At 37.8% G+C, this 27858-nt stretch overlaps 1 protein-coding gene across 2 annotated transcripts in view; it reads left to right on the forward strand.

The window, feature by feature from the left end:
* ITGA8 (integrin subunit alpha 8) overlaps positions 1 to 27858 on the forward strand; it is a 168266-nt gene that overhangs the window by 72207 nt on the left and 68201 nt on the right. For both annotated transcript variants that reach the window (XM_072749444.1, XM_072749443.1), the window contains 2 exons: positions 20135 to 20180; positions 22184 to 22291. In XM_072749444.1, coding sequence (XP_072605545.1) covers positions 20135 to 20180; positions 22184 to 22291 — 154 coding nt within the window. The remainder of the gene's footprint in view (positions 1 to 20134; positions 20181 to 22183; positions 22292 to 27858) is intronic.

The raw sequence follows: 27858 nt of genomic DNA on the forward strand, positions 1-27858 counted from the left end.
TGACAATGTTACTTTAGTAACTTGGCTTCTCTGGGCCTGACTTTACTCTCCTGAATGTGATGTGGATGCATGGAAGGCTTCTCCAAGGGTCTTTTTGATCTCCACACTCCTCTGATCCTATAATCCAAGATCTAGACTTACGGCCTTCCAGATAAAGACACTACCAAAAAAAGAGAACTGTAGGCCAATATCTCTGATATCTCTGATGAATATAGATGCAAAAATTCCCAACAAAATATTAGCAAGCTGAATCCAACAATACATTTTAAAAAAATCATACACATGATGAAGTGGAATTGATTTATGCAAGGTGGTTCAATATTCCCAAATCAATCAAAATGATATATCATATCAATAAGAATAAAAAACCATGTGATCATTCCAATAAATGCAGAAAAACCATATGACAAAGTATAACCTATATTCATGATGAAAACTCTAAACCAAGTAGTTTTAAGAGAGAATACACCTCAACATAATAAAGGCCATACATGAGAAATCCACAGCTAATGTCATACACAATGGTGAAAGAGATTTTCCCCTAAGCTCAGGAATAAGACAAGAATGTCCACTTTCACAGCTTTTATTCAACATAGGACTGGAAGCTCTAACCACAGCAATCAGACAACAAAAAGAAAAAGGTAACCCAACTGGTAAGAAACAAGTAACACTGTCACTATTTGCAGATGACATGATACTATGCGTAGAAAACCCTGAAGACCCCACCAAAAAACTACTAGAACTAATAAATGAATTCAGTAAGATCTCGGGATACAAAATCAATGTGCAGAAATCTGTTGCATTTCTATACACAAATAATGAAGCAGCAGAAAAGGAAATTAAGAAAACAACCATTTTTTACAATTGCACCAAAAAATAATAAAATACCAAGAAGGTGAAAAGCCTGTACTCTGAAAACCATAAAACACTAACGAAAGAAACTGAAGATGACACAAAGAAATGGGAAGACATCCCATGCTCATAGTTTGGAAGAACAAATATTGTTAAAATGTCCATACTACTCAAAGCAATGTACAGATTTAATGCAACCCTTATCAGGGCACCTGGGTGGCTCAGTCTGTTAATGCAATCTGTCAAAATACCAACAGCATTTTTCACAGAACTAGAACAAATAATCTTAAAATTTTGTGATTCCATAGAAATAATCTTAAAGTTTGTATAGAGCCACAAAAGACCCCAAATAGCCAAAGCAATCTTTGAAAAGAAGAATAAGACTGGAAATATCACAATCCCAGGTATCAAGTTATCCTACCGAGCTGTAGAAATCTAAACAGTATGGTACTGGAAAAATAGACACATAGATCAGTGGAACAGAATAGAGATCCCAAAAATAAACCCATGATTATATAGTCAATTAATCTTCAATAAAGCAGGCAAGAATATCCACTGGGAAAAAGTCTTTTCAACAATGGTGTTGAGAAAACTTAACAGTTACATGCAAAAGAATGAAACTGGACCACTTTCTTACACCATGCACAAAAATAAAGTCAACATGGGTCAAAAAAAATCAAAATGGGTCAAAAACCTAAAAGACCTGAAGCCATAAAAATCCTAGAAGACAACACAGGCAGTCACTTCTCTGACATTGGCCATAGCAATGTTTTTTCTAGATATGCCTCCTGAGGCAGGAAAAACAAATGTAAAAATATATTATTGGGACTACATCAAAATAAAAGGCTTCTGCATAGCAAAGGAAACAATCAACAGAACTAAAAGACAAAATACTGAATGGAAGAAGATATTTGCAAATTATGTATCTGATAAAGGGTTAATATCCAAAATATATAAAGAACTTCTACAACTCAACACCAAAAACCAAATAATCTGGTTAAAAATGGTCAGAAGACATGAACAGAAATTTCTCCAAAGAGGACATACATATGGCCAACTGACACATGAAAAGATATTTGACATCACTCATCATCAGGGAAATGCAAATCAAAATTACAAGGAGATATCGCCTCACATCTCATACCTATCAGAATGTCTAAAATCAAAACACAAGAAACAACAAGTGTTGGTGAGGATGTGGAGAAAGAGGAACACTCATGCACTGTTAGTGGAAATGTAAACTGGTATAGCCACTGTGGAAGCTTCCTCTAAACATTAAAATTAGAATTACCATATGATCCCATAATGTCACTATTGGATATTTACCCAAAGAATGTAAAAACACTAATTCAAAGAGATATACATACCCTTCTGTTTACTGCAGCATTAGTTACAATAGCCACATTATAGAAGCGGCCCAGTGTCCATCAAAAGATGGATGGATTTGAAAAAAGCTGGTATGTATATACAATAGATTATTACTCAGCCATAAAAAAGAATGAAATCTTGTCATTTGCAACTACACTAATGGATCTACAGAGTACAATGCTAGTGAAATTATGTCGGTCGGAGAAAGACAAATACCATATGATTTCACCCACATGTGGAATTTAAGAAACAAAACAAATGAGCAATGAGAAAAGGAAACAAACCAAAAAAATTTTAACTATGAAGAACAAACAGATGGTTACCAGAGGGGAGGTGGATGGGGGGATGGGTGAAATAGGTGAAGGAGATTAAGAGTAATCTTATCATGATGAGCACTGAGTAATGACTAGAATTGTTGAATCACTATATTGTACACCTGAAACTAATCTAACACTGTATATTAAATATACTGGGCTCAAAATAAGGAAAAATTTTAGGAAAAAGGGTGTTTCTTCTCATTCATTTATTCAATTTCTTATATCTGTATGAACTCATGGATATTTATTTTATCTTTAGGGCTATAATCCATTGCTATATTTGTTTATATTTGTTGCCCAATGTGTTCTATATTTAGCTGTTGGGAACTCTTTCCAGTTCATTCCTGTGTTCTTTTAATATTTTCCATCCTTTTATGAGCATTTCCTTACTTTATAACATCATATGCTCCAAAATTATCCTGAATTTACCCTGCTACAGCCCTGGAATCAACCATGCTTCAAAGACATACAGTTTCTTTATTGAAGAACAATATTTAGAAATTGCTATCTGGACAATAGGTGTTATCATGGCAGCTAGGGTATTAAGACTTGTAATGCACTTCTGTGGATTGACATATTGCCATATATTATAGCTACGTTGCAAACCATCAATATTCCTTGAAATCAACAAATTATATTTTCATTATTCGGCCTATATCTTGTAAGTCAACATTTTTCATTTTAGTTGTCAACAACAGGTATTTGGGCAATGTTTTTTTTTTTTTTTTTTGGGCAATGTTAATATTATTTATTCAGCTAATGTTTAGAACAGCCACCATTTTTCTTCACTTTTAAGGATGACAATATTAGAATATTTACTAGTTATATGATACTCAAGAGATTATATTTTAGAAATACAATTTATTAGTTTATTCAACAAATACTTATTAAGTGTCTTTCACGTGCTTGATACTCTTCTAGGTTTTGGGGATATAGCACTGAATTAAATAATGACCCTGCCTTCATGGACCAGAGTTCAAATTCTAGCTGTAACACTGGCTTACTGTGTAAGCTTGACAAGTTTACGTAACCACCACAAGCCTCCGTCCTCATTGGTAAAATGGTTATACAATGCCTAATAGTTTCTCCTTTAAATGGGGGTTGTGGATGCTAAATTAGATAACATGTATAAAGCAGTCAGCACTGTGAACACCTAGTAGCAATTATTAAATATTAGTTATAAATGACACACTGATACTATTTTGACATAATCCATGCCTTTAAGAAACCATGCAGTCAAGGAGATAAAAGCGTTCAACAATTAACTGTAGTATATGACAGCATATGAGAAGAGTTTTAAGAGGTAAAATAGTAATAATAATAATGAATGAGTTAAAAAGAGAAGTTTCTTCTAGCTAAGGTGTTAAAGAAAACTTCATGGGGGGAGTTATGGTTAAGAAAGGTCTTAAATACAGGAATAATTTTAAGTGGTTATAAGGAGGCAGCATTGCATCAGAGGAACACAGCATGAGAAAGACTCAATTTTGGAAGTGACTTGGCTCAAATTGATACCAAGTATCAATTTACTCCAATTGGAGCATAAATGTTTGTGTTTTGTTTTGTTTTTGTATATTTTTATTGGAGTTTGATTTGCTAACATATAGTATAACACCCAGTGCTCATTCTATCAAGTGCCCCCCTCAGTGCCCATAAGTCAATCGGAGAAGGACAATCATTATATGGTTTCACTCATATGGGAAATATAAAAAATAGTGAAAGGGATTATAGGGGAAGGGAAAGAAAATGAGTGGGAAAAATCAGAGAGGGTGACAAAGCACGAGATGGGAGCATAAATGGAGAGATTCAATGATGAGTAAATTTGGGGCAGATAATGAAGAGGCTTAAATAGCATATCAAATTATTGGTATTTTATTAGGAAAATAACGGAAGAAGAGATTCTGTTTTATATTTCAATATGACACTTTTACTTCAGTCTTTAGCAATGAGCAGAATGAGCTATAATGAAAAAGAAACTTGAGGGCAAAAGCCATTAAAGTATCCCAGGTGAAAGCAGTACACCGACCCAGGAGAGTACGGCAGTAATGCCAGTGCAGCCTGGATGTGAGTGGGAATAAGACGACTCAGCCACCTTCAACTTTTTTTTGCATTCCCACAAGCAATGAATGAAAGCTCCTACAGTTTCACAATCTCACCACCATTTGATACTATCAGTGACCTGAATTTGGGCCTTCCTAACAGGTGCATATCATTACATAGGCTCATTTGCCATCTGTATATCTTCTTTGGTGAGGTGTCTATTAAGGTCTTTGACTCATTTTTTAATGGGGCTGTTTTCTTATTATTAAGTTCGAAGAGTTCTTTGTCTTTTTCAGATAACATCCTTTATCAGACGTATCTTTTGCAAATATTTTTTTCCAGTTTGTGGCTTATCTTCTCATTCTCTGGACATTGTTTTTCATGGAGCAGAAATTTTTAATTTTTAATTTTCAATTCTTCCTTTCATGGATCGTGCCTTTCATGTTGTACCTAAAAAGTCATCACCATACCCCAGGTCATCTATGGGCTTTCTTCTATGTTACCTAGAAGTTTTGTAGTTTGTGTTATACATGTAAATTTCTGATCTGTTTTGACTTAATTTTTGTGAAAAGTGTAAATAGATTATTACTGTTGAAGAGATTATCTTTTCTCCATTGTATTACCTTTGCACCTGTGTCAAAGATCAGTTGACCATGTTCATATGCGTGTATTTCTGGGTTCTCAATTCTTCTCCATTATTTGTTTATTCTTTCACCAACACCATACCGTCTTGATTACAGATTTATAGTAAGTCTTCAAGTAGAGCAGTGTCAGTTCTCCAATTTTATTCTCCTTCAATATTGTATTGGCTATTTTGCATCTTTTGCTCATCAAAAGGCATTTTAGATTCTGTTTGTTGATAGCCACAAAATGACTTGCTGAGAACTGGACTGGGATTGCACTGAATCTATAGAGCAATGACATCTTAACAGTATTGAGTTTTCCTACCCTTCAACATGGGATATGACTCCATTTATTTAGTTCTTTGATATCTTTCATCAGAGGTTTGTTTTTTAGCTTTCCTCAAATAGAGCTGTACATATTTTGTTAGATTTATTTGTAAATATTTCATTTTGGGAAGGAGGATGATAATGTAAATGGTATTTGTGCTTTTAATATCAAATTCTACTTATTCATTGCTGGTATATGAGACAATGATTGACTCTTGTATATTCTCTTTGTATCCTGCAACCTTGCTATATCTAGTCTCAGGAGTTCATTTGCTTATTCTTTTGAATTTTATACTTAGATGATCATATCATCTGTGAACAAGATAGTTTTATTCTTCTATTTCCAATCCATATACCTTTAATTTCCTTGTCTAATTCCATTAGCTAGGACTTACTATTTTTTTAAGATTTTATTTCTTTGAGATAGAGAGCTAGTGAGAGAGAGAGAGAGAGAGAGAGAGAGAGAGAGAGAATGAACAGGGGGAGGAGAGAAGGAGAGGGAGAAGCAGCTCTCCACTAAACAGAGAGCCTGACATGGGGCTCGATCCCAGGACCCTGGGATCATGACCTGAGCTGAAGTCAGATGCTTAACCCACTGAGCCACCCAGGCACCCCTAGCTAGGACTTCTGTTATGATCTTAGAAAGCAGTGGTGAGAGGGGACATCATTGTCTTATTCCTAATCTTAATGAAAAAGCTTCAAAGTTCTTACCATTAAGTATAATATTAGCTGTACGGTTTTTGTAGATATTATTTATAAAGTTGAGGAAGTTCTCTGTTCCTAGTTTACTAAGAGTTTCCATCAAGAATAAGTGTAGGATATTGTTGAATTCTTTTTCTTCATCTATTGATATGATCATGTGATTTTTTTTCTTCTGTAGCTTTTAGATGTAATGGATTATATTACTTGGTTTTCAGATGTTGAACTAGACTTGCATACCTAAATCACACTTGATTGTGGTGTATAATTCTTTTTATATATTGTTGGATTCAATATACAAATATTTTGAAGATTTCTGCATGAGAGGTATTGACCTATAGTTTTTTTTTTTTAATTTGTATTGTCTTTGTCTCATTTTGATAGTAGGATAATGCTGGTATCATAGGATGAGTTAAGGCTTATTCCCTCTATTGTATCTTCTGGAAGAGAACGTAGATAATTTGTATAATTTCTTTCTTAAATCTTTGATAGAATTCACAAGTGACCTCATCTGGACTTTGTGCTTACTGTTTTGGAAGGTTATTAATTGTCAATTTAATTTATTTAGTAGATACGGGCCTACTCCAATTACCTCTTTCTTCTTGAGTTAGTTTTGGCAGATTGTGTCTTTCAAGAAATTGGTCCATTTCACTTACATTATCAAATTTATGGGCTTAGAGTTATATTCCTTTATTATTCCTTTAATGTCTATGGTATCTGTCATAACATCCCTTCTTTCATTTATCTTATTAGTAATGTGTGTTCTCTCTACTTTTGTCTTATTTAGCCTGGCTAGGGGGTTATTGGTTATATTGATCTTTTCAAAGACCTAGCTTATAGCTTTGTTGATTTTTCCTTTGATTTTATATTTTAAATTACATTGATTTCTGATCTAATTATTATTTCTTTTCTTCTGCTTACTTTGGATTTAATTTGCTCCGCTTTTTCTACTTTCCTAAGGGAGAAGCTTAGTTTACTTATATCTTTCTTCTTTTCTAATTTATGTATTTGATGGTATAAATTACCCTCTAGGCACTGCTTTCACTATATCCCACAAATTTTGGTAAGTTGCATTTTCATTTTCATTTAATTTAAAATATTAATTTGTCTCGGGTTTTCTGCTTTGAGCCATGTGTTGTTTAGAAGTATGTCATTTAATCTCCTAATACTTTGGGATTTTCCAGATATCTGTTATTGATTTCTAGTTTAATTCCACTGTGGTCTGAGACCAAACATTGTATGATTTCTAGTCTTTCAAATTTGTTAGAGTGTGTTTCATGCCCAGACTATGGTCTATATTGGTGAACGTTCCATATGAGCTTGAGAAGAATGTGCTTTCCATTGTTCTTAGATGAAGCAGTCTATGGATATCAATTATATCCAGTTGATTGGTGATGTTGAGTTCAATTATGTCCCCATTGATTTTTGCCTGCTGGATCTGTTCATTTCTGATAGAGAGGTGTTGAAGTCTCCAACCATAATAGGGGATTAATCTATTTCTCCTTGCATTTTTGTTAGCTTTTACCTAGCACTCTGTTGTTAGGCACAGACACGTTAAGGATCATCATGTCTTATTGGAGAATTGGCTCCCTTAACATTATGTAATACCCCTCTTTATTTCCGATAATTTGCCTCTTAGTCTGAAGTCTGCTATGTCTGAAACTAATATGGCTACTCCTGTTGTCTTTTGATCACTGTTACCATGGTATCATTCTCCATCCACTTACTTGTGTTCTATATGTGTCTTTATATTTAAAGCGTGTGCCTTACAAACAACATATAGTTGGGTCTTGATTTTTTTGTCCATTCTGACAATATCTATAATTTGATTGGTGTATTTAGACCACTGAAGTTCCAAGTGATTGTTGATATAATTAGATTCAGTTCTATTATATTTGTTAGTACCATCCATTGTTGCCTTTGTTCTTTATTCTTATTTTTGTCTTTCACTCTTTTTTCTGCCTGGTATTAACTATTTTATGTGATTCTATATTTTTCTCCATACTTAGGATATACTTCTTTTTAACTTTTATTAAGCAGTTGGCCCAGGGTTTGCAGTATACCTTTACAACGAATCCAATCCCACTTTCAAATAACACTGTAGCACTTCACATGTAATGTAGCACCTTAGAAACAACAAAAGAACCCTAATTCTTCCTTTCCATTCTTTATATTAATGTTGCCATATAGTTATTTGATACACACACACAGACACACACAGTATGTGTAAATAAAATGTACCTACATTATAAGGTAAGTTATATATATACATAGTCAAATACAGTGTTGCTATTGTCATTTTGCTGTTACATGTTAGATCAACTTAGGATAAGAGAAGTAAGATTTTTTTTATTTTACTTTCACTTACTCCTTCTCTTGCTCTTCATTTCTTGTTTTTTAAAGTTAAAATATTTTTCCAGTTTTATTGAAATATAATTTGCATATATTACTATGTAAGTTTAAGGGGTCTAGCATATGGATTGATATACATATCATATATATTGTACATATGTTGTTGCTCTTCATTTCATTATATGGATCCAAGTTTCTGATTTACATCATTTCCTTCTTTAGAAGAACTTCTTTTTAACATATTTTGAAAGCAGAACTATTGTCAATAAATTCCCTCAGTTTCTGTTTGCCTGAGAAGGCCGTTTTCCTTCACTTTTGAAGGGTAATTTTTCAGGGTAAAAAAAATCCAGGGGTTTTTTCTCTTAACATTTCAAATATTTTACTTCATTTTCTTCTTGTTTGCGTGGTTTCTGGAGAAAAGTTGGATGTAATGCTATCTTTTCTCCTCTATAAATAAGATATTTTTCCCCTCTGGCTTCTTTCAGAATTATTTTATTTTTCTTTCTTTTTTTCTTTCTGTAGCTTGAAAATGATATGCATAGGTGTAGTTATTTTGCCATTTATCTGTTTTAGTGTTCTCTGAGCCTCCTGCATCTTTGGTTTGGTATCTGACATTAATTTTAAGAAAATATTCATCATTATTATTTTAACATTTCTTCTGTTTCTTTTTTTTCTCTCTTTCTGTATTCCCATTATGCATATGTTATGTCTTTTGTAGTTGTCCCACAGCCTTTGGATATCCTGTTCTGTTTTTTTCCAATCTACTTTCTCTTTGCTTTTCAGTTGGGAAGGTTCCTATTGATATACCCTCTAGCTTAGATATCTTTCCTCTACTGTGTACAGATTACTAATAAGTCCATCAGAGACATTCTTCATTTCTGTTACAGAGTTTCTGATCTCTATAATTTATTTTTGGTTCTTAGAATTTCCATCTTTCTGCTTACCTTGAGCATCTGTTCTTATAGGCTGTATTTTATCCTTTAGAGCCCTTAGCATATTAATCATAATTGTTTTAAATTCCAAGTCTTGTAATTCCAACATCCCTGCCATGTAGGAGTCTGGTTTTAAGGCTTGCTCTCTCTTTCTCTTCCTACTATATTTTTTTGCCTTTTAGTCATGTCTTGTAATATTCTTATAACTAGTTATATTCTATAACTAGTCATGTCTTGTAATATTCTTATAACTTTACTTGTGTTCTAATAAAAGGAACTGCCATAAATAGGCCTTGGGAATAGAGTGGTAGGCATTGGGGGAGGGGAAGTGTTTTATAATCCTATGAGTAAGTCTGTCTTTTAGTGAGCCTGTGCCTCTGGACTGTAAACTTACACATGCTTCTTAGTCTTCCTTTATGGTAGGCAGGATGTCAAAAGTGGGCTAGAGTCAGTATTTCCCTTCCCCTGGGTCAGTTAGAACCTGGCAGAGACCCACGAGGTAAAACTCACAAATGCATACCTTCCATGACCAGGTCCTATGGAGTTGTTAATCCCCAGAGTCATCCACACTGAGCCTCCAGCAGTTCAACTGCTGCTCAGGTTTCAGCATCCAGCACTGGATCCCTTGGAGATTGCCACTCCAACAAGTGGTCCACTGTATTTGCCTGTCAGTTGCTCCAGTCTGGGGGCAGCAGTTTGCCCTGTTACCTCACTCCTCTTATGGATCTAGGAAGAGCTGTTGGTTTTTTCAGTTTGCTCAGCTTTTTACTTGTTGTGAAGATGGAGTGGTGACTTCCAAGCTTTCCGTGTGCTGGACCAGAAACGCACGTCTGTCAGTTTAAGTTTGAACTAATCCCCTTCTAAATACCCAGTCATAGAAGCTAGCTTCTCTACGAAACCCAAGGCAACAGTAAATATGACAGGATATCGTTTATACTTGATCTTACTTGTAAAGATGTACTTAATAAAAACACAATGCCTTGCCACGGTTCCTTTAATGGGTGAGGGGCAGGATGTGGAGGAGTGAGAGGAAGTTCTCCTGGACTTAGAACCTCTGCATTATTTCTGACCTCCCACTGCATATGCTTGCTAAAAGTCATTTTTAATTTATTAATATGTAATTTAAAAGCCATATTTTAGAGCAATTCACTTGAGGCATCCCTTCTGCCGTTGTACACCCTGGACATTTTCCCGGGAGTTCACTTCCCACTTTTGAACTCAGTTCAAATGTCACTTCCTTAGGAAGTCTTCCCTGACTCTTGTCCTTTCTCTAACAACACTTACCTCAGATTGAAATTACACATTTGTGTGATTATTTAATAAATATCTATTTCACCCCACTAGACTGGACACTGTATTAGGTGAGGGCAAGCGCTGGATTTGGTTTTGCTCACTATGGAATCGCTTGTGCCCAAAGTAATAGCTGGCACTAAAGACACCTAGTAAATATGTGTAGAATAAGTGAACGTAAATGAATGACTGACTGACTGAATGAATGAATGAATGAATTTCCTCACAGCCACACACGTAGGCAGATAAACTGTTGTTGCTCTCCTCTCTTTTTACCTGATCACTATCTTCCAGCTCTACTTAAATCCAGTAAGCTATTTTATTCCTGTGCAGAATGAGAATGGAAATGTAAGCAGAGGTGATGATGCCCTTTAAAATAAACTTTGACATCTTCTCCTGGGATCATAAGAAGCTCTATTCAAGTGATGCAAGCAGAGCCCTTAACCCGAGTAGAACACTTGACCCTAGCTCTGTATTCACTGGACATTTAAATGTCAATTGCTGTTCAAACTGCTAAGCCAGGAGGCCCAACAGCCAGTGTGATAGAAACATCACCAAACTGGAGCCAGGAGACCCATATTCTCACTTCTTCAGCCATCATTATCATCTCTATAGCCTCAGATGTACCACTTACATCTCCTGACCTCAGCTTCTTCACCCCTCAAGACTGTTGTAAAGGCAGTTTGCAAACTGTAAAGAACTCTACATAGTCAATTGTTGTAATTTCTTAACACCACACATCAAACGGAGGTGGGAGGGTTCAGAATCTAGCTCTAAGGCAGAGGTCCAAGCTCTTTGAGCCAGATCTGTGCCTTAACATGATGACTCAGGTAATTCTTGCCACAAACTTCCTACAAGAGAAGGGATGAGACATTTTCAAAATAACTAACATAACCGAAATCCTTCTCAGTACTTCATCTTGCAAACATTGTTCATGTAATGCTCTTCTTTCTATATGGCCATGATTTTTATTTTCTTACTGATGTTATTAATAGCTAGTTTCCAAAAAACTACCAACCCAAACAGAAATTTATGAGAGCACAAGCATACAATAGAAAGCTCGGGTCGGGGCACCTGGGTGGCTCAGTCAGTTAAGTGCCTGCCTTCAGCTAGGCTCAGGTCATGATCCCAGGGTCCTGGATCCAGCCTATCATGTTCCCTGCTCAGCAGGGAGTCTGCTTCTCCCTCTGCACTGCCCCCCATGCTTATGCGTGCTCTCTCTCTCTCTCAAATAAATAAAATTTTAAAAAAGAAAAAGAAAAGAAAAGGAATAAAAGCAAGCAAGCAACCAAGCAAGCTAGCTAGCTCAGGATCTGGCCAGCCCTCAGGCTAAATTTTGAGGTAGGTGAAGCTCACTGGGGCAATACTCAGCACCTCTCATCCCCAGCTTCCTTTTCTTTCTGTCCCGGATGACTCCTCTATGCCAGCTGCAGAAAGACACTCCTTTTCTCAGATGTGTGGTGAGGAAAGACCTAACATACTTATTCTTATCTGGACATTAGTGACTTGGGGAAGTAGGTCACACCTAGGAGCTCTGATCTGGGGTATGGGTGGGGACATAATGGCTGAGGTTTTTACAAGCCCCCTTGGAGAGATGGCTGATAGACTCAAGTACCTAAAGGAAAGGGAGTGTATCTACTCACCCTCTGCTGAACTTTTGGTGGCTAGGGCAGAACTCGGCTCATGGTGGGTGTTCAATAAGGAGCCTGAATGTGGGAACCACTGCATAAATGTTCTTCTCTCCCTCTCCTGCTTCCCTTGCAACTCTATCAGTGTGTATCTTCGTGTATCAGTCTGCCATGGCTGCCATTACAAAGTACCACATGCTGGGTGGTTCAAACAGTAGCAATTATATCCTCAGGGTTCTGGAGGCTACAAGTCCAAGATCAAGATATGGGTAGGGCTCATTTCTTCTGAGGCCTCTCTCCTTGGCTTTTAGAAGGCCAGTTTCTCCTTGTGTCCTCACATGGTCTTCCCTTTCAGAGTGTCTCTGCCAGTCCTATTAGATTAGGGCCCACCCTCATGACCTCATGTTAACTTAATTACTTCCTTAAAGGCCCTTTACAGTGAGGAGACACAATTCAGTCCCTGACACTTTAGCAAACTCATAAAGTCCCACAAGGTTTTAATCCTAGGCTTTTATCTGTTAGGCTGGATGTGGGGCAAATGTCTTTGAGATACCAAGCTCCTCTAGAAGACTGTGAAATCATTCCCAGTAGGCAGCCACTTATAAATGGGACCATTGCTAAAGAAACAGAGTTTTCTCCAAGACTTTTAGCAACTGACTGAACAGCACACATGTTGGAAGTGTGGCCACACCAAGGATAAAGTGAAATGCCTTTGATATGGTGACAACAAATGCAACAAGTAAAGCATTAAGCAAACAGCAGAGGGAAAGAGGCAATTCTTGCAGCTGCGGGATGCCAATAACATTTGGAAAACTGTTTTCCTAAGGCAGACTCATCATTTGATATTTCACCCTTATTTTGTGTGGGATTTTTTAAAAAGGAAAATAAACTCTCAGTAAATTAGAATGTTGCAACCTAATACTGCATTCCAACTCATAAATGTTTTTCTTCAGAGTTCATTTGGAAGCATTTCAGACAGATTGTTAGGATTATTACTTTCTGGGATAAAACCATGCATTTTTTTTTCAAGCATTTCTTCCTCAACTCATAACCTTCCTCTCAGTAATATTTTGCATGTTGCAATAAAAAAGCAAGGAAGAAAGGCGGCCTCTATTTTTAGATTAATGCATTTGCCAAACTCAAGTAGGCTTATCTAAATGCCTGCTTCCCACAGACACGAGCTGTTTCTCTGGTGCCGAACATTTAAGCCAATTTCATAACCTACTTACAAGTCAACATTGCCATATTTACTCACCATCTTTAACCCCATTGTCTTATACATCACCTTCAATCCCACCACTTCTCTGAAGAGCATCCCCATAGGAAAATAAGCAGAGCCCAGGTGGTGTCCAGGTGAACCATCCTGCTGGTTGGGCATCATTCATCTTGAAAACACTGGTATGTGCTGCCTGGACGGTGAGAAGGGCCTGGTGGGGAGGGGAGATACTGTGAACTTTGAGCATCAATAGCATTAAGATGGGAGCCAGGAGTCTTTGGACGATCTGTTCAGGCAGCTGAGTCATGGAGGTAAGCAGGTCTGATGCCTGAGTCTGGGTAAGGCAGGGAGAAAGCCAGAAACTGGCCATCCTATCATGGAGGCAAGAGAAGAAGCCAACTCTGCAGGAGCAAAGCTGACCGACAGTCATAGGGGCATCCTGGACTGCACCAGGGCAGAGAAGGCACAGTCACGCAGCTCCCACCAATTCTGCAGAACTTGTGGCTTTCTGGAGCCACAGGAACCTTGGAGATCTCAGCAGACATTTGGCAGAGGAGAGTGACTTGTCCAGAGTCATCAGGAAACGAGTGGCAAAGTGAACTGGAATTTAGAATTCCTGATTTTTACACTCCATTCAGTAATTTTCCAGTTGAAACAAAGCACTGCTTTCAAAGAGGACTTCGAGGATGTTGGAGAGATCCAACAAGTGAATTTACCAATCATGAGTGGCCTGCGAACACATAAAACCATATACATGTGTTTATAGTGACTTTTTCAAAACTGGAAGCAACGCAAGTGTCCACTAGCCAGGGATGGACACTCTGTGAGCCATTCACAAAGTGGAGCAGCTGAGTAAGAAAGAAGAATGAGCTCAAGACACACACAACATGGCAGACGACTCCCTGATGAGAGGGGAAGAAGCCAGACCCAAAAAGCGACATGCTCTATGCTTCCCTCTCTCTGACATTCTGGAAAACAGATTAGGGGCCTCCAGGGCAAGGGGCGGGGAGGGTTTGGTGACAGGCAGCAGAGATGACATTTTAGGATGATGGAGCTGTTCTGTATCTTGAGCATGGTGGCAGTCATATGAGTGGATGCATTGAACAAAACTCTTGGAACAGGATACTAAAAGGGATGCAATTTACTGTGTGCAAAATATAGCTTAATTTTAAAATTTTTATTTAAAAAAAAGATTTTATTGATTTATTCATGAGAGACACAGAAAGAGGGAAAGAGAGACGGAGACACAGGCAGAGGGAGAAGTAGGCTCCCTGTGGGGGACTTGATCCCAAGACCCCAGGATCAATCACTGAGCCACTCAGGTGCCCTTATTTTAAAATTTTTTAAGGAGAGAAACAATGGCCCGTAGATGTGCTTCTGGGAAGCCGTCTAGTAAAATAGGAAAGCATGTCAGCCCTGTAGCCAGACTGCCTGGGTTTAAACTTGGCCTTGTTTCCTACTCTGTTTAGCTTCTCTGATCCTCCTTTACCTCATTTTAAAATGGGAATAATTAGAGTATGCACCTCGTGGGATTATTGCAACAAAGGAATTTATATATTCAGAGTGTTTAGAAAGTTAGCTTTTGCCTGACACATCTCTGCAGGATTGTCCCATATGGCCTCAGGACAGATTCCTAGAAGTGCAAATCACAGGTCAAAGGTTTGCATTGTCAGACTCACTGGCAAACTACCTTCCAAGAAAATCGTGCCCATTTACCCTCACGCAACATAGACAGCATGAGTGCCCAGTCCTTGGCTCTCCACCCAACACTGCCTGCCAAGATTCTTTCATCTCTTCCAGTCAGGAGGTCAAAAATGATAACTCATTGTTCCTCTCATTTGGATCCTTTTACTGACTAATGAGGCTGAACATCTCTCTACATATCTGTTGGTCTTAACTATTTATTTTGATGTGCATTTCCTCTTTACAACCTTTATGTTAGAATGTTTATAGTTTTATTATTAATTTATATGTGTTTAGTATGAACTAGGGTTAATAATTATTTTTTACTACATTGCAGACATTCTTGTAAGCATTGAAAAATACATTTGGTCAGGCATATAGATTATAAATGTCTTCCTCTGTTTCTTTCATTTCTCCTTGGACCCTGCTTTTATTTTTTGCAGAAGAATTTAACTGTAAAATTCCTTTGTGATTTGTTTTGGTCACATTTGAGGTGGCCTTCTGTCTTGAGTAATCGTAATCTTTTTATACAACTATTAGCTGTATGTTCCCGTATTTCTCAAGTTCCTTACAGCAATTCTCATTGGCTAGGATTATTCTAAATTAGTAAATGAGTCTTAATTTCAAAATAGAAAAGGAACGTTCTGATGGCATTTTTGGCTACAGACATAAGGCATTAGTACATTTCTCAACAAAACGGGAGAGTAGGAAGGAAAAGTAAGAGGGTGGCAGGTAAGAAGGCTTACATCTTGTGAAACGTAGGCTCTCGGCTGGCCAAAGGGACTTCCACTAAAGGACTCTAGGTGATCTTTTAACGCATTTGTGTCACCCCTCTTCCTGCTGCCTCCCCTCCCATCGGCCCCCCTCTCTCTCCTCCAACCACTCCCTCCTGCCCACGTACGCCCGTACGCCCATACTCAAACAAAGTTGATGTTTTCACATAGAATTTCTTCCAATTCTAAAATTTCCTTCCTAGGTTAATAAAAATCAGGCTCTGTAGTCTAAGCACCACTTGAAAAGTTTGGCTCTTTGCTTCTTCCTCATTTAGTAATAATAATTTTGGAGAAATAAAATACAGAAAGGAGGTGTAATACATCTCCTATGACCTCACATTTTTAGGGTTATTTTTTCTTGCCAACTGATCCTGCATTCATGCTAATGTTCCCCTTTTTGAATCCTTTAAAGTAGGCAGTTGTTTCATCAAAAGCCGAAAAGAAAATAAACTGTGTCTCGGGCAATGTGAGGTGATAACAAAGAGCTCCAGCATTTGGGGACCAGTTTTAGACTAAGGAGAAAGAACCAATTTTAGTCACCACTTATTTCTTCAAGAAAAAAAGATAGCTGTGTCTTGTATAAAGAAAGGCAAATTTTTTTTGTTTTCAGAATCTGCCTTTAAGAAGTTTCTAGAAGAAAGGAAAATAAATATTACATAATGGCATAAGACCTGTTATCTCCGAGCAAGAAATAAAGTTTGCAGAGTTATGAATCCAAGTATCAGTACCAAATTACTTTCTCTTCAGATTATCTTTTAAATTCCTAAGCATGATGGAATTATGCAAATCTTAAAAAGTAGTGTGTGCATGGATATATATATACATGCACACATATATGTGTACATTTAGGTATACATATATGTATATATGCATGTACGTACATGTATAGACAGGTATTTGTGTGTATATATACATGTGTGTATACATATATACACAAACATCAGTCTGTGTATGGATAAAGATCATATAACTATATATGTATGTATATGTATATGTATATGTATATGGAAACCACATAGTACTTGTTAAAACAAATCACATATTTTGAAAGGGCAAATTGGTTAGGAATATAAATTGGCAGATCAAGTCTCCCCTCTAGAGAGATCTCAGAATTTTAAGCTTCTGAGCATAAATGTTTCTGGCCTTTCCAGCAGGCACACTACCAAGGTGGTGTCTCCAAAGGCAAACATACTTTCCTGGTAGATAACTGTTTTCTTGGCCTCGGAATAACTGTAGCCACATTCTCATGAAGAAAATTGTGGCCTTTTTTGCCAGTTACTTTATGTTCCCAGAGTAGTAAACTTCCCGCCCTCAGGCACAGAAACCAAATTTCCTAAAGAAAAAGGCCTCTTGCTCATTATTGTCAGGGGATGTCTCTCAGCTTCTTGTCTACAATGATCTAGTTATGATGCAGCTTCTATACTGCTTTCTGGAGTGTTCTAGAATCTGGAGCTTCTGTGTGTGTGTGTGTGTGTGTGTGTGTGCATGCACACTCACATATGGAAAAATCCAGCAGAATTTAACTATGGTTTCCATTAACCTGTCTTAACAATTGGCCCATTTTCTTCCTCTCTCTTATCTTTAGTACATTATCTTGTTATTACTTATTCTCCAATTTATAAAGCCTCTGTTCCAAATCTGGCCCAGTGCTTGGTACTGTGTGTGGATGCAGATTCTTTCTTTCTTCATTTATTTCCATGAAGTATCTGTGATATGCAAGCTTGAAGAAAGATCCCTGCCCTGGAAGAGCTTACAGTCTTTTTTTCTTTGCCATTTCCAGAGAAGTCCATTCTTAAAACTCCTCTTTTATAAAAGATCTAATCTTGGTATATTCCTATTTCATCATATTTGGAGCTAAAAACAAAGTACATATATAATTGCTCTCGAATCAGTTTTCATAATAGAATTCTCTTGTCTGATGTCTCATCAATAGCAGGGATCCATCTGGGGGCCACCAGTCTTGTGTAACTACGGAGTTACATGGTACACATGGAGAATAGAGTTCACATTTCTTCAAATCAGTAGCTCTTCTTCCTCTGACAGAGCAAAAAATGCACTGATATGCTGGAAGAGGTGAATGTAACCGGAAAAAATAAAAGTGAAAATACTTGAAAAAGCTGAAACTGATATAATTTTAAAAATTGGTAGACTCAGAAACTTTGGCTTCTGGCTTCAAAGACTTGAACTTTGGAAAAGACTCTTATTCCAAAGCCATAATTATTCAAATTGTCGATTTTCTTAATGCATCTTTTAATCTCACCCCTAAAGAGATGATCTCTTGAAGATGGCCTTCATTTGACTTTTTCAAACATTCACATATACACTTTTTTAGACATGGAGCTTTGGAGTCCAAACCTATCATCTGAATCTGATTCTGTGTCTATTAAAACATGAGACATCTCAACTGTGGTTTTAACCTTGAAGATATTTGAGTTCACTTTTTTTTTTTTGAAAGTCTTAGGTTGGGTTCTTCCAGCACAGACATTAAGACAAGGATTAGAAAGCAAGCAGGTCACGTGAGAAATGGTCCAAAGAAACATCGCCAAGGGAGGAGGGTAGAGGGTAGAGGAAGGAAGATGGTTATGAAGCACATTAACACAGTGGGCAGAGGGAGCCGGGGACATGTGAGACATGGGGAAGAACGCATGCCTCAGGGCTATCCCCTTGGAGGGGTAAGGAAGCGGTCATCCCTGGTTATGGCCTGCTTCCATCCATCATTAGCTGAGGGCTCAGGCCAGGGGCACTTCCGGCCCTCCAAGGGGAATCATGCTTGCAGTCCGATGCTGCTCCTACATCCAGGAAAGGTGGCTGCTGAGGGAATGTGGCTACAAATCATCTCCTTGTGCAAACTCCACTAGACCAATTTCTTGATCGGTTTTCCATATGGACAGGCCAGATAAGTTCCCCTCTCTCTCTCTCTCTCTCTTTTTTTTTTTTTTTTCATTTTCATTTCTGCTCTGCTAGGATTAACCACTTATGGTCTCAAATGTTGTAAGTCTTCTTCTGTGGCTGTTATTTCTACCAGGTCCAGTTTTCTCACATCTACATCTAAATTTTACTCTGGAGATTCAGCCATTGTCATTTGTATGTTTGTTTGGTGGCATTTAACAAGAGTAACCATTATAGATTAGATCTACAGAAACAGACTGCTTTACCCATGTATTAGCCAAGCACTGTGATCAGTGTGAGCGTTACCCCTCAGACAGCCTAAGATTGTTCTAGTGCCCGGCACTGCTGTAGACCAGCCCCACCTCTCACCTAGTGTGGACTCCAGTGAATTTATAGGTTTGCCCTCTTAAGCCTCAATTTACCTACCTGCAAAATTGTGCAAATAGTAGAGACTTCCTAGCTTCTTGTTAGGAATAATCAAGGTCAACTCTTCAAAAGAATCCTCAGATCAGAGTAAGTGTTCAACATGTATTATTATTATTATTATCGCTGTTGTTGTTATTCATTAGAGAATAACATTAGATCATGTTAGATCATTATAATGACACCAATTATTTCATAAACTACTAATCACTTTGACAAGAGGATACTCACCATCCACACTATTCATAAAGAGCAAATGGTCATGTCAAAAAGGTAGTCAAAATGTCCCACTTCACGGGTAATGACACCTGCCTCACAGAGTCGTTGGTGGAAGGAATGGGAAAACAAGGTGTGTAACATGCCGGTACATACAAGCACTGAGCATATGGTTTTTTTCCCTTTCCTTTTCCTTAATGTTCAGGCCTCCAGTGTGGAGGATAAGAGGAATGGTGTTATGATGTATTTTTAAAACATTTCTAGAAAGCTGACATTCCCGAGTCTGGAAGGGATTGAGATCTACTGGTTTGTGTGTCCCACAGAGTTACAGTGCAGTTCCAACATCCTTTCCAGAATGTCTTCAGGAAGGTGCAATTTGCTGCCCTGCCCCCGCTGGATGTGCCTCACTCTACAATCAGCATCTCAGGATCCTCTATATGCTATTTATGATGAGCTTAGATTGTTTCTGTAAAATATGTACATGTGTTCTGAGTTCTTGTCTTTTTTAGATTTAATTGTAGGTGCATTCGGGACAGGAAAAGTAGCTGTTTACAGGTATGTGGCTTGTGGTATGCAAAGGTCCTCCTAACTGTTTCAAGTGCATTTCCTTTCTGCCGCTAGTTTTATCTTCAAGAGTCTATGCCACCTCTTTATTTTGGAAGACAATTAGATGCTTTTTTTTTTTAAGTCTGGAGGAATCTTTGCTCTCCACTCTTTTCCTTTCTTTCATCTCTCTGCCTTTTTATTCTCATCCTCATGACCAAACTTCTAGTCCCTACTAACATAATGTGAAATTAAGATATGAATCTCAGCAGAACTTAAAACAGGATGCATTCCTTAGATGTTACTAGGTCTGAATTCTTCTCTTTGGTTTGGAAATCCATTGAAATGTGCTTATAGAGAAAGGGTACCAGTGGGAAGAGGTTACTATTTACCCTGGTTTCTATAAATCAGGTGTGGAGACTAAGGGAATGAAATGTGCCAGGAATTTATATTCCAAAAGCAAGCGTTGAACAACAGTTCATACCTGACAGATCTGGATTCAAAGCCCTAGCCGTTCCACACACTCACTCATGTGTCATCTTGGGCAAGTTCCTACAATTTTCTAAGCCTCTGATTTTTCATTTGTTAAATGGGGACAACAGTACTTGCTTTAGGAGTTTATTTTTGTGAAGAGGATTAAGTGAGAATCTGCAGGTAAAGTACACAGAATTGTATGTTATAGTAGACAGCTGGTGCTCAAAAATGTTAGATTCTTTTTTCTTCTTAAAAAAATTTTTTTCTAGGAATTCAGGACACTAGATCGGGATGTCAAAACAAAAGGCAGAGAGCAGTCCTGGGTGTTCTGGGCACTGCTAACCTAGCCCTACCCCCAGAGCAATTCTAAAGTTAGGTTTCCCCAAGTAAGTGAGATTTTCACCTTCAACCATCCCAAGGCATACATACACATAGGCTGGTGTAGACCGGCCCCTCACTGCTTCAGGTTATAGAGGATCAGATGAATGAAAAGCTCAAGTATCTAAGGATGAGGCTATGTGTGCAGTGGCCAGAACGATGCTCCACTCAGGGCTGATGAACTCATATTCCAGCTGCTAGGGTCTAACTCCACCACCCAGTCCCCTTTCCTTCCCTCACTCCTTCACAGGGGTCAGACCTACATCACAGTCAGATGCTGGCTGCCAGCCTCCTCCCTCCCAATTGGGGCCCATGTGGTAATCATGAAACTGTTTCACACACTGGCCCGAAGCACTGCCTCCCCTCCCATCAGAGGAAAAGTTACCCATCTTTTCATGTTGTCATCTGGAGTCCTGGCTCTGAACTCTCCTATCTTGGAACAGAGCTTTACAAATTGCCCCATCCCCTTCCCCAGTGAGTTACTCACTTGTCTTGTTATCCTCACCTGGGGGGTTAAAATGGAGTTTGCTGCGCATTAGAACCACCTGGAGGGCTTGGTTAACCTGATGCCTGCCTGGCCCCGACCCCCTGCGATTTTGATGCACTTCGTCTGTGGTGGGGCCCGGGCATATCACCTGTCTGAAAACTCCACGGGTGCATACATCGTGCAGTCAGGATTGAGAACCTCGGCTCTGTGTGAAGTACACAGTGATCTTGCCAACCCACCATGATGTGTTTAGCTAAACCTACAAAGCTTGGATAGGAATTTATCAATCAAAATAAAAAACCATCAACCCAGCAGGAAATAAAATTTGCAAACCTAGAGTACTTACAGGCAGGAGCAAATAGAGGATGATGCATTTCCTCAGACCCGAATGTAGCAGATCCCAGCACAGCACTTCACAGCAATATCCCCAAAATACCTGGAGTCCACTCCATAAACAAAGCAGGTCTGTGAATGCCGTTTTGCTTGACAGACCCACAGCATCCTTGATTTGTAGCCATAAGTGACCACACGTGTTTGAAGGTAATTAAGTCTGGAGCCCACCTGTTCACCCAGGAAGGCAAAATCTTGGTACAAAGGCTGGGAATGTTGGCAGAGGCCTCTAGAAGTGGGGTGTCTCTCCCGTGGCTCATTGTAACCCTGTGTCTTTTCCCTGCAGGGCAAGGCCAGTTGTCACTGTAGACGCCCAGCTTTTGCTGCACCCAATGATTATCAATCTGGAAAATAAAACATGCCAGATTCCAGAGTCTCTGTCATCTGTGGCCTGGTGAGTTAGTCTGGTGTTTCTCAAACTCTGATGTGGATTCAAATCACCTGGGCTTCTTGTGGTAATCCAGCTTCTGGGGTGGGGCCTGGGACTTTGTAGTTCTGAGAAACTCCAATCAAGTGTGCATCCAATTTAAGTAACAAAGAGTCTTTCTGAATGGAGAAGGAAAATGTGAGATCTATATATATACATAGACCTCACACACACGCACACACACATATATAGCGAGAGAGAGATAAAATATTACTATATATATTACTATACAATATTACAACATATACAATATATTGCTCTGTCCTACATACACACACACACACTCACACACTAGAATATTACATAACCCCTCAAAAAGATGAGATCTTGCCATTTGAGGCAACATGAATGGACCTGGAGGGTATCATGCTAAGTTAAATAAGTCAGACAGGGAAAGACAAATACCATATGATTCTACTCATAAATGGAATCTAAAAAAAATTGAATAAACAAAAAGAATCTACATACAGAGAACAAACTAGTGGTTGCCAGAGGGGATGGGGATGGGGGTTGGACAAAATGGGTGAAGGCGAGAGGGAGACACAGTCTCCCAATTATGAAATGAGTAAGTACCAGGAATAAAAGCAGAACATGAGGAACGCAGTCAGTGACATTATAGTAACAATGTAACGGGACAGATGGTAGCTATACTTTGTGGTGACCATAGCATGATGTGTATACTCATCAAAGCACTAAGTTGTACACCTGAAGCTAATGTAATGTGTCAACTACACTCCAAAATTTTTTTTAAGATAACAATATTCAGAGAGATGGAAGATGTAAGCAGGTATGATGGCTATAATGGCAGCAATATTTCTCAATGTCATAGAAGAAAAGCACAAATACAGAAAGGAAGAAAACTAGAGTATTTCTTGTGGTTCTAATCTGGAGTGGGAGGCATGAATGCACACACATGGTTTTCAATATATAGAGATAGAAAGAAATACAGATATAGACAAAAAACAGTCTTTCAAAAAAAAAGAGAAGGATCTTTTTACATGATGCTGATCTTTTGTTGTTAACTAATCACTTGAGGCTACTTCTCCAATCTATAGGCTCCAGGTAAGAGGAGAAGCATAAAAACATTTGGGGCAATTTCCAATAAAACAAATCTGGGAGATCTCTTTTTGATTCTTGGCATGCTAAAATAAATATTAACCAAAATGAAAATATATGGATACCCCCTCTCAGACATTTTTTTTTAATAGTCAGACTTCAGTTAAGTCACTTGGCTTCCTGCACTGTGAAAACATATGTCAGTTTTATAATTTAGAGTACATAATCAGACAAAAAGTACACATTGTTAAAATAGGAATTTTAGGGGCACTTGGATGGCTCAGTCTGTTAAGCGTCTACCTTCTGCGTCTACCGTCTTCTCTGATCCTGAGATCAAGTCTCACATCAGGCTCCCTGCTCATGAGGAGCCTGCTTCTCCCTCTCTCTCCCACTCCCCCTGCTTGTGCTCTCTCTCGCTCTCTCACTCTCTCTGACAAATAAATAAATAAAATATTTTTTAAAAATAGCAATTTTGTGCTCACAACTCTATTGTTGTGGCCCTGATCTCATTATCAGGAATATTAGTAGAATTACAGTTCCTTTGGTGGACAGTAGGAGGAAACCATCTATATCTATATCACTTCTCAAAGTGTTGCCTCTCAATCTTGCTGGTCATCTAAAGGAACACAAATGGAACTCGATTGTAACACAGCTTGAGAATATGTGACTTTGTTTCTCAATATGGAGGTCCTCAAGAGTCAGAAGTCTGTGGTATTGGGTAATGCCAACAGGGTATATCCTCTAGAAAATCAACAAATCCTCGGAGTGTTTGAGATTTGCCCTCATTTTCCAGAAGGTGTGGTCTAACTCAGACAGATGTTCAGTTCCAAAGAATGTCAGAATGCAGAACCAACCAGTCTTGACCTAAAGAGCTTAGTTCCACCCAAGTTCAATGTGTTGTTGATGGTCTTTTGACAAGAGTCAAAAGCTTCAAATGCTGGAGTCAAAGCCTTCATGGGTGAAGGTCGAGGGTGGGGGGGTGGTGAGGAGGACCCTGAAGAAATGTGGAAAAAACATCCTTAGCTGGGTGCTCCCTGATTCATTCTGGGAGGCGTGCCCTCTTCTTTACCGGTTTTTGAAAGTAGCTGGGAAAAGTGCCCTGAGCACATTTTTAAATGGTTTAAAACCATAAAGTATTATAATGAAAACCTGATCTGAGAAAATATGTGAAAGAGCCAGCATCTGTCCTTACCCTGGCGTGATTCACTCATTGAAATGAACTGTGGGAGCTACTTGGGCAAGAGTGCTAAGACTTCAGGATTTCCCCAAAGAGTCTAGTGTTCCATGTTCACAATTGAATGGACCCCAGGCTGGAGTTTTTTGAGCATCTGGGTGTGGCAGGCTCTGACATCAAGTGCTATTTTGAACTAGATCATTTTTTTGAAAGATTTTTAGGGTTCTTTTTTTAAAATAAAATATAAGTATTTTTAATTGACATGGGTCTGTTTGGTTTTATAGAAAGAGTATTACTTTGTTACAAAAAAAAAGTGTTTCTTTTCATGAGCTGTTTCCCTTACTGCATTAAATCATATTATTACAGTAAGATGGAATTTGTTATGTGGGCAAGTGAATAAATATATGTCTTTATGATTATTTATTCCACTCTATTGCATGCATTCTCTGAGAAACATTTCATTTCCACGTGCAAAAATTTGGAATTAATAGAGGCTCAGGGTACTTGAAGATGAAAGTTAAGAGCCGGCTCAGTCTAGAATGTGTTTCTCTGATAGTTTTTATTTTAGGAATTTAGGTCAGTGTTTCCAAAATGATTGATGGGCAGTTGTCGGTTTGCTTTCTTAGAGTTTTTGTCTGTATTTGATATAACCTTGTATTCTACATCTGAAAACTATTTAAGTGAACCCTAACTGGAAAATAGTTCTTCACGTTTATCAGTGTGAATTTCTGTGACTTTCAAATAGCTGTGTAGTTTTATAAAGTATCTGCTACTGGCATTTCTAAATTAGAAAAAATAAAAAATAAAACCGGCACAGTAAATATTAACATTGTTATTAATCAATTAGAAAAATAAAAAGTATTTAGTAAAATATTTCATTTGATAAATATGAAAGACCTTCATTATCCATTTTCAAATTTAAGAAAACCTTTTTGCATAAAGTAGTATGCCTAACTCTATGCAAAATATTTTCTGTCACTGAAATTGAATTAAATTGCTTAGATTGAGAAATGAGAGGTGCCTGGCTGGCTCAGTCAGAGAAGCATGCAACTCCTGATCTCGAGATCGTGAGTTCAAGCCCCACGTTGGATGTGGAGATTACTTAAAATAAATAAATAAACTTTAAAAAAAATGAATTGCCTTGTAATTTTAAATCTTGTTTCACATCCACCTCACTCTCTCTCCTGCATGGCTATGCACACTGCTATATCACAGAATCATTATCCCAACTGCGCATTGAGTCAGGGCTGGTGTTGGAGGATTTGTCATGTACTGTCCTGCCTTTTGATGTATTAGAAACACTATAGACAAACATTCTATAACCTCCTTTAGTGTTTATGTGATGAGGGCTCTGGGTTGATTTAATGTTTTTATTCCAGTCAGACCTATTCAGACTAATGTACCATATTGAATGTGATCATAAATTCAAGTTTGCAATTTTAACTCTACCTGGAGATCACAGCTCTCCCTGACAACTCAAGTGTACTTCATAATTAAATATAGACCTGAGTGGACCTAATTCTCTGATATACAAAACACATAATGAATATATGTCTGTGTTTATGTAAAATATATGTTTTGCTAAATTCAGAGTGAATATTTCAACAAAAATACTAATTCAAAAAGACGTAGGCACCCCTATGTTTACTGCAACATTATTGACAATAGCCAAGATATGGAAGTAACCCAAGTGTCCATCAATAGATGAATGGATAAGAAAGGTATGATATATATATTTACAGTGGACTATCACCCAGCCATAAAGAAGAATGAGATTTTTGCAACAGTATGGATGGGCCTAGAGGGTATTATGCTAAGTTATTATAAATCAGACAGAGAAAGAAAAATATTATGATCTTACTTATAAGTGGAATCTAAAAAACAAAACAAATGAGTAAACAAAAAACCAGAAACGGACTCATACAGATAACAAACAGGTGGTTGGCAGAGAGAAGAGGGGTAGAGAGGTGAAAGAGACGAAGGGGATTAAGAGGTATACAGACTTCCATTTATAAAATAAATAAGTCACAGTGATGAAAAGGACAGCATAGGGAATAGAGCCAATAATTTTGTTATAACTTTGTATGGTGACAGATGGTAACTACACTTATCATGGTGGGCATCGAGTAATGTATAGAGTTGTCAAATCATTGTGTTGTTCACCTGAAACAAATATAACATTATACATCAAATATACTTCAATAATTAAAATTTTCTTAATAATGTTTTATTTATCATAACTTGATAACATTTTTTGATATCTGATAGGACTATGTCTTTTTTTTTTTTAAGTAGGCTCCCCACCCAATGTGGAGCTTGAACTCAGGACCCCAAGATCAAGAGTCGTGTGCTCTACAGACTGAACTAGCCAGGCACCCCAATAATAACAATTTTCTTTAAAAGAGTTAATATTTTGGCCCACTACTATAAAATGTTGAGGTTTTCCTTTTAGATCAGAGCCTTCTACATGGCAACTCTTTTCTGCGAAAGGACACCTATAAACTGGCAGGTTGAGGTACTGTTATCAATAATTCAGTAAATTGTAGCAGTTATTTTAAACTTGTATGAAAAAAGTTACAGTCATCCCAGTTAATGACATGGAGGTAACAGAGAGGGAGAACTAAGAAAGGAATATAGAATGACACTGACATGTGATTAATATAATTTGCAAATCTGCTGACATCATTTGTTGATCAAATACCTTCTCACAGGGGATCCTTGGGTGGCTCAGCGGTTTGGCGCTTGCCTCTGGCTCAGGGCGCGATCCTGGAGTCCCGGGATCGAGTCCCATGTCGGGCTCCCTGCATGGGTCCTGTTTCTCTCTCTGCCTGTGTCTCTGCCTCTCTCTCTCTCTCTGTCTATCATGAATAAATAAATAAAATTTTTAAAAAATACCTTCTCACAAAGAAAAAATAATATTCATATTCAGAGCTTTATTTCTTTTTCAAAAACTTCATTGCTTTTGAGTTATTCATGTTAAACACAATACTGTATATAAAGTTATTTTGATTTACATAAGTTGAAAATTTCATCACAAATAGGAATCTATCTTGGAAAATTTAATGAACTTTGTCTATGATTTTAACACATAACCAAATACTTGCAAAAAAAAAGTTGGGCACAGAAAAAATTTCAATTTTGAAGCCTGACACGCTGCAGAATTTTAAGACAGGGTTAACTATTCATCTTCCTTAAATAATTCTAACTGAAGTAGAATTGAGCTGGTACTTGTGATTTCTCTGGGAAAGTGGTACAAACACTTGTAATAGCAGAGACATCTCAGGAAACTATTGGCTTAATGGCA

The sequence above is a fragment of the Vulpes vulpes genome, chromosome 2 (assembly GCF_048418805.1).
Source record: "Vulpes vulpes isolate BD-2025 chromosome 2, VulVul3, whole genome shotgun sequence".
Lineage (NCBI taxonomy): Eukaryota > Metazoa > Chordata > Mammalia > Carnivora > Canidae > Vulpes > Vulpes vulpes.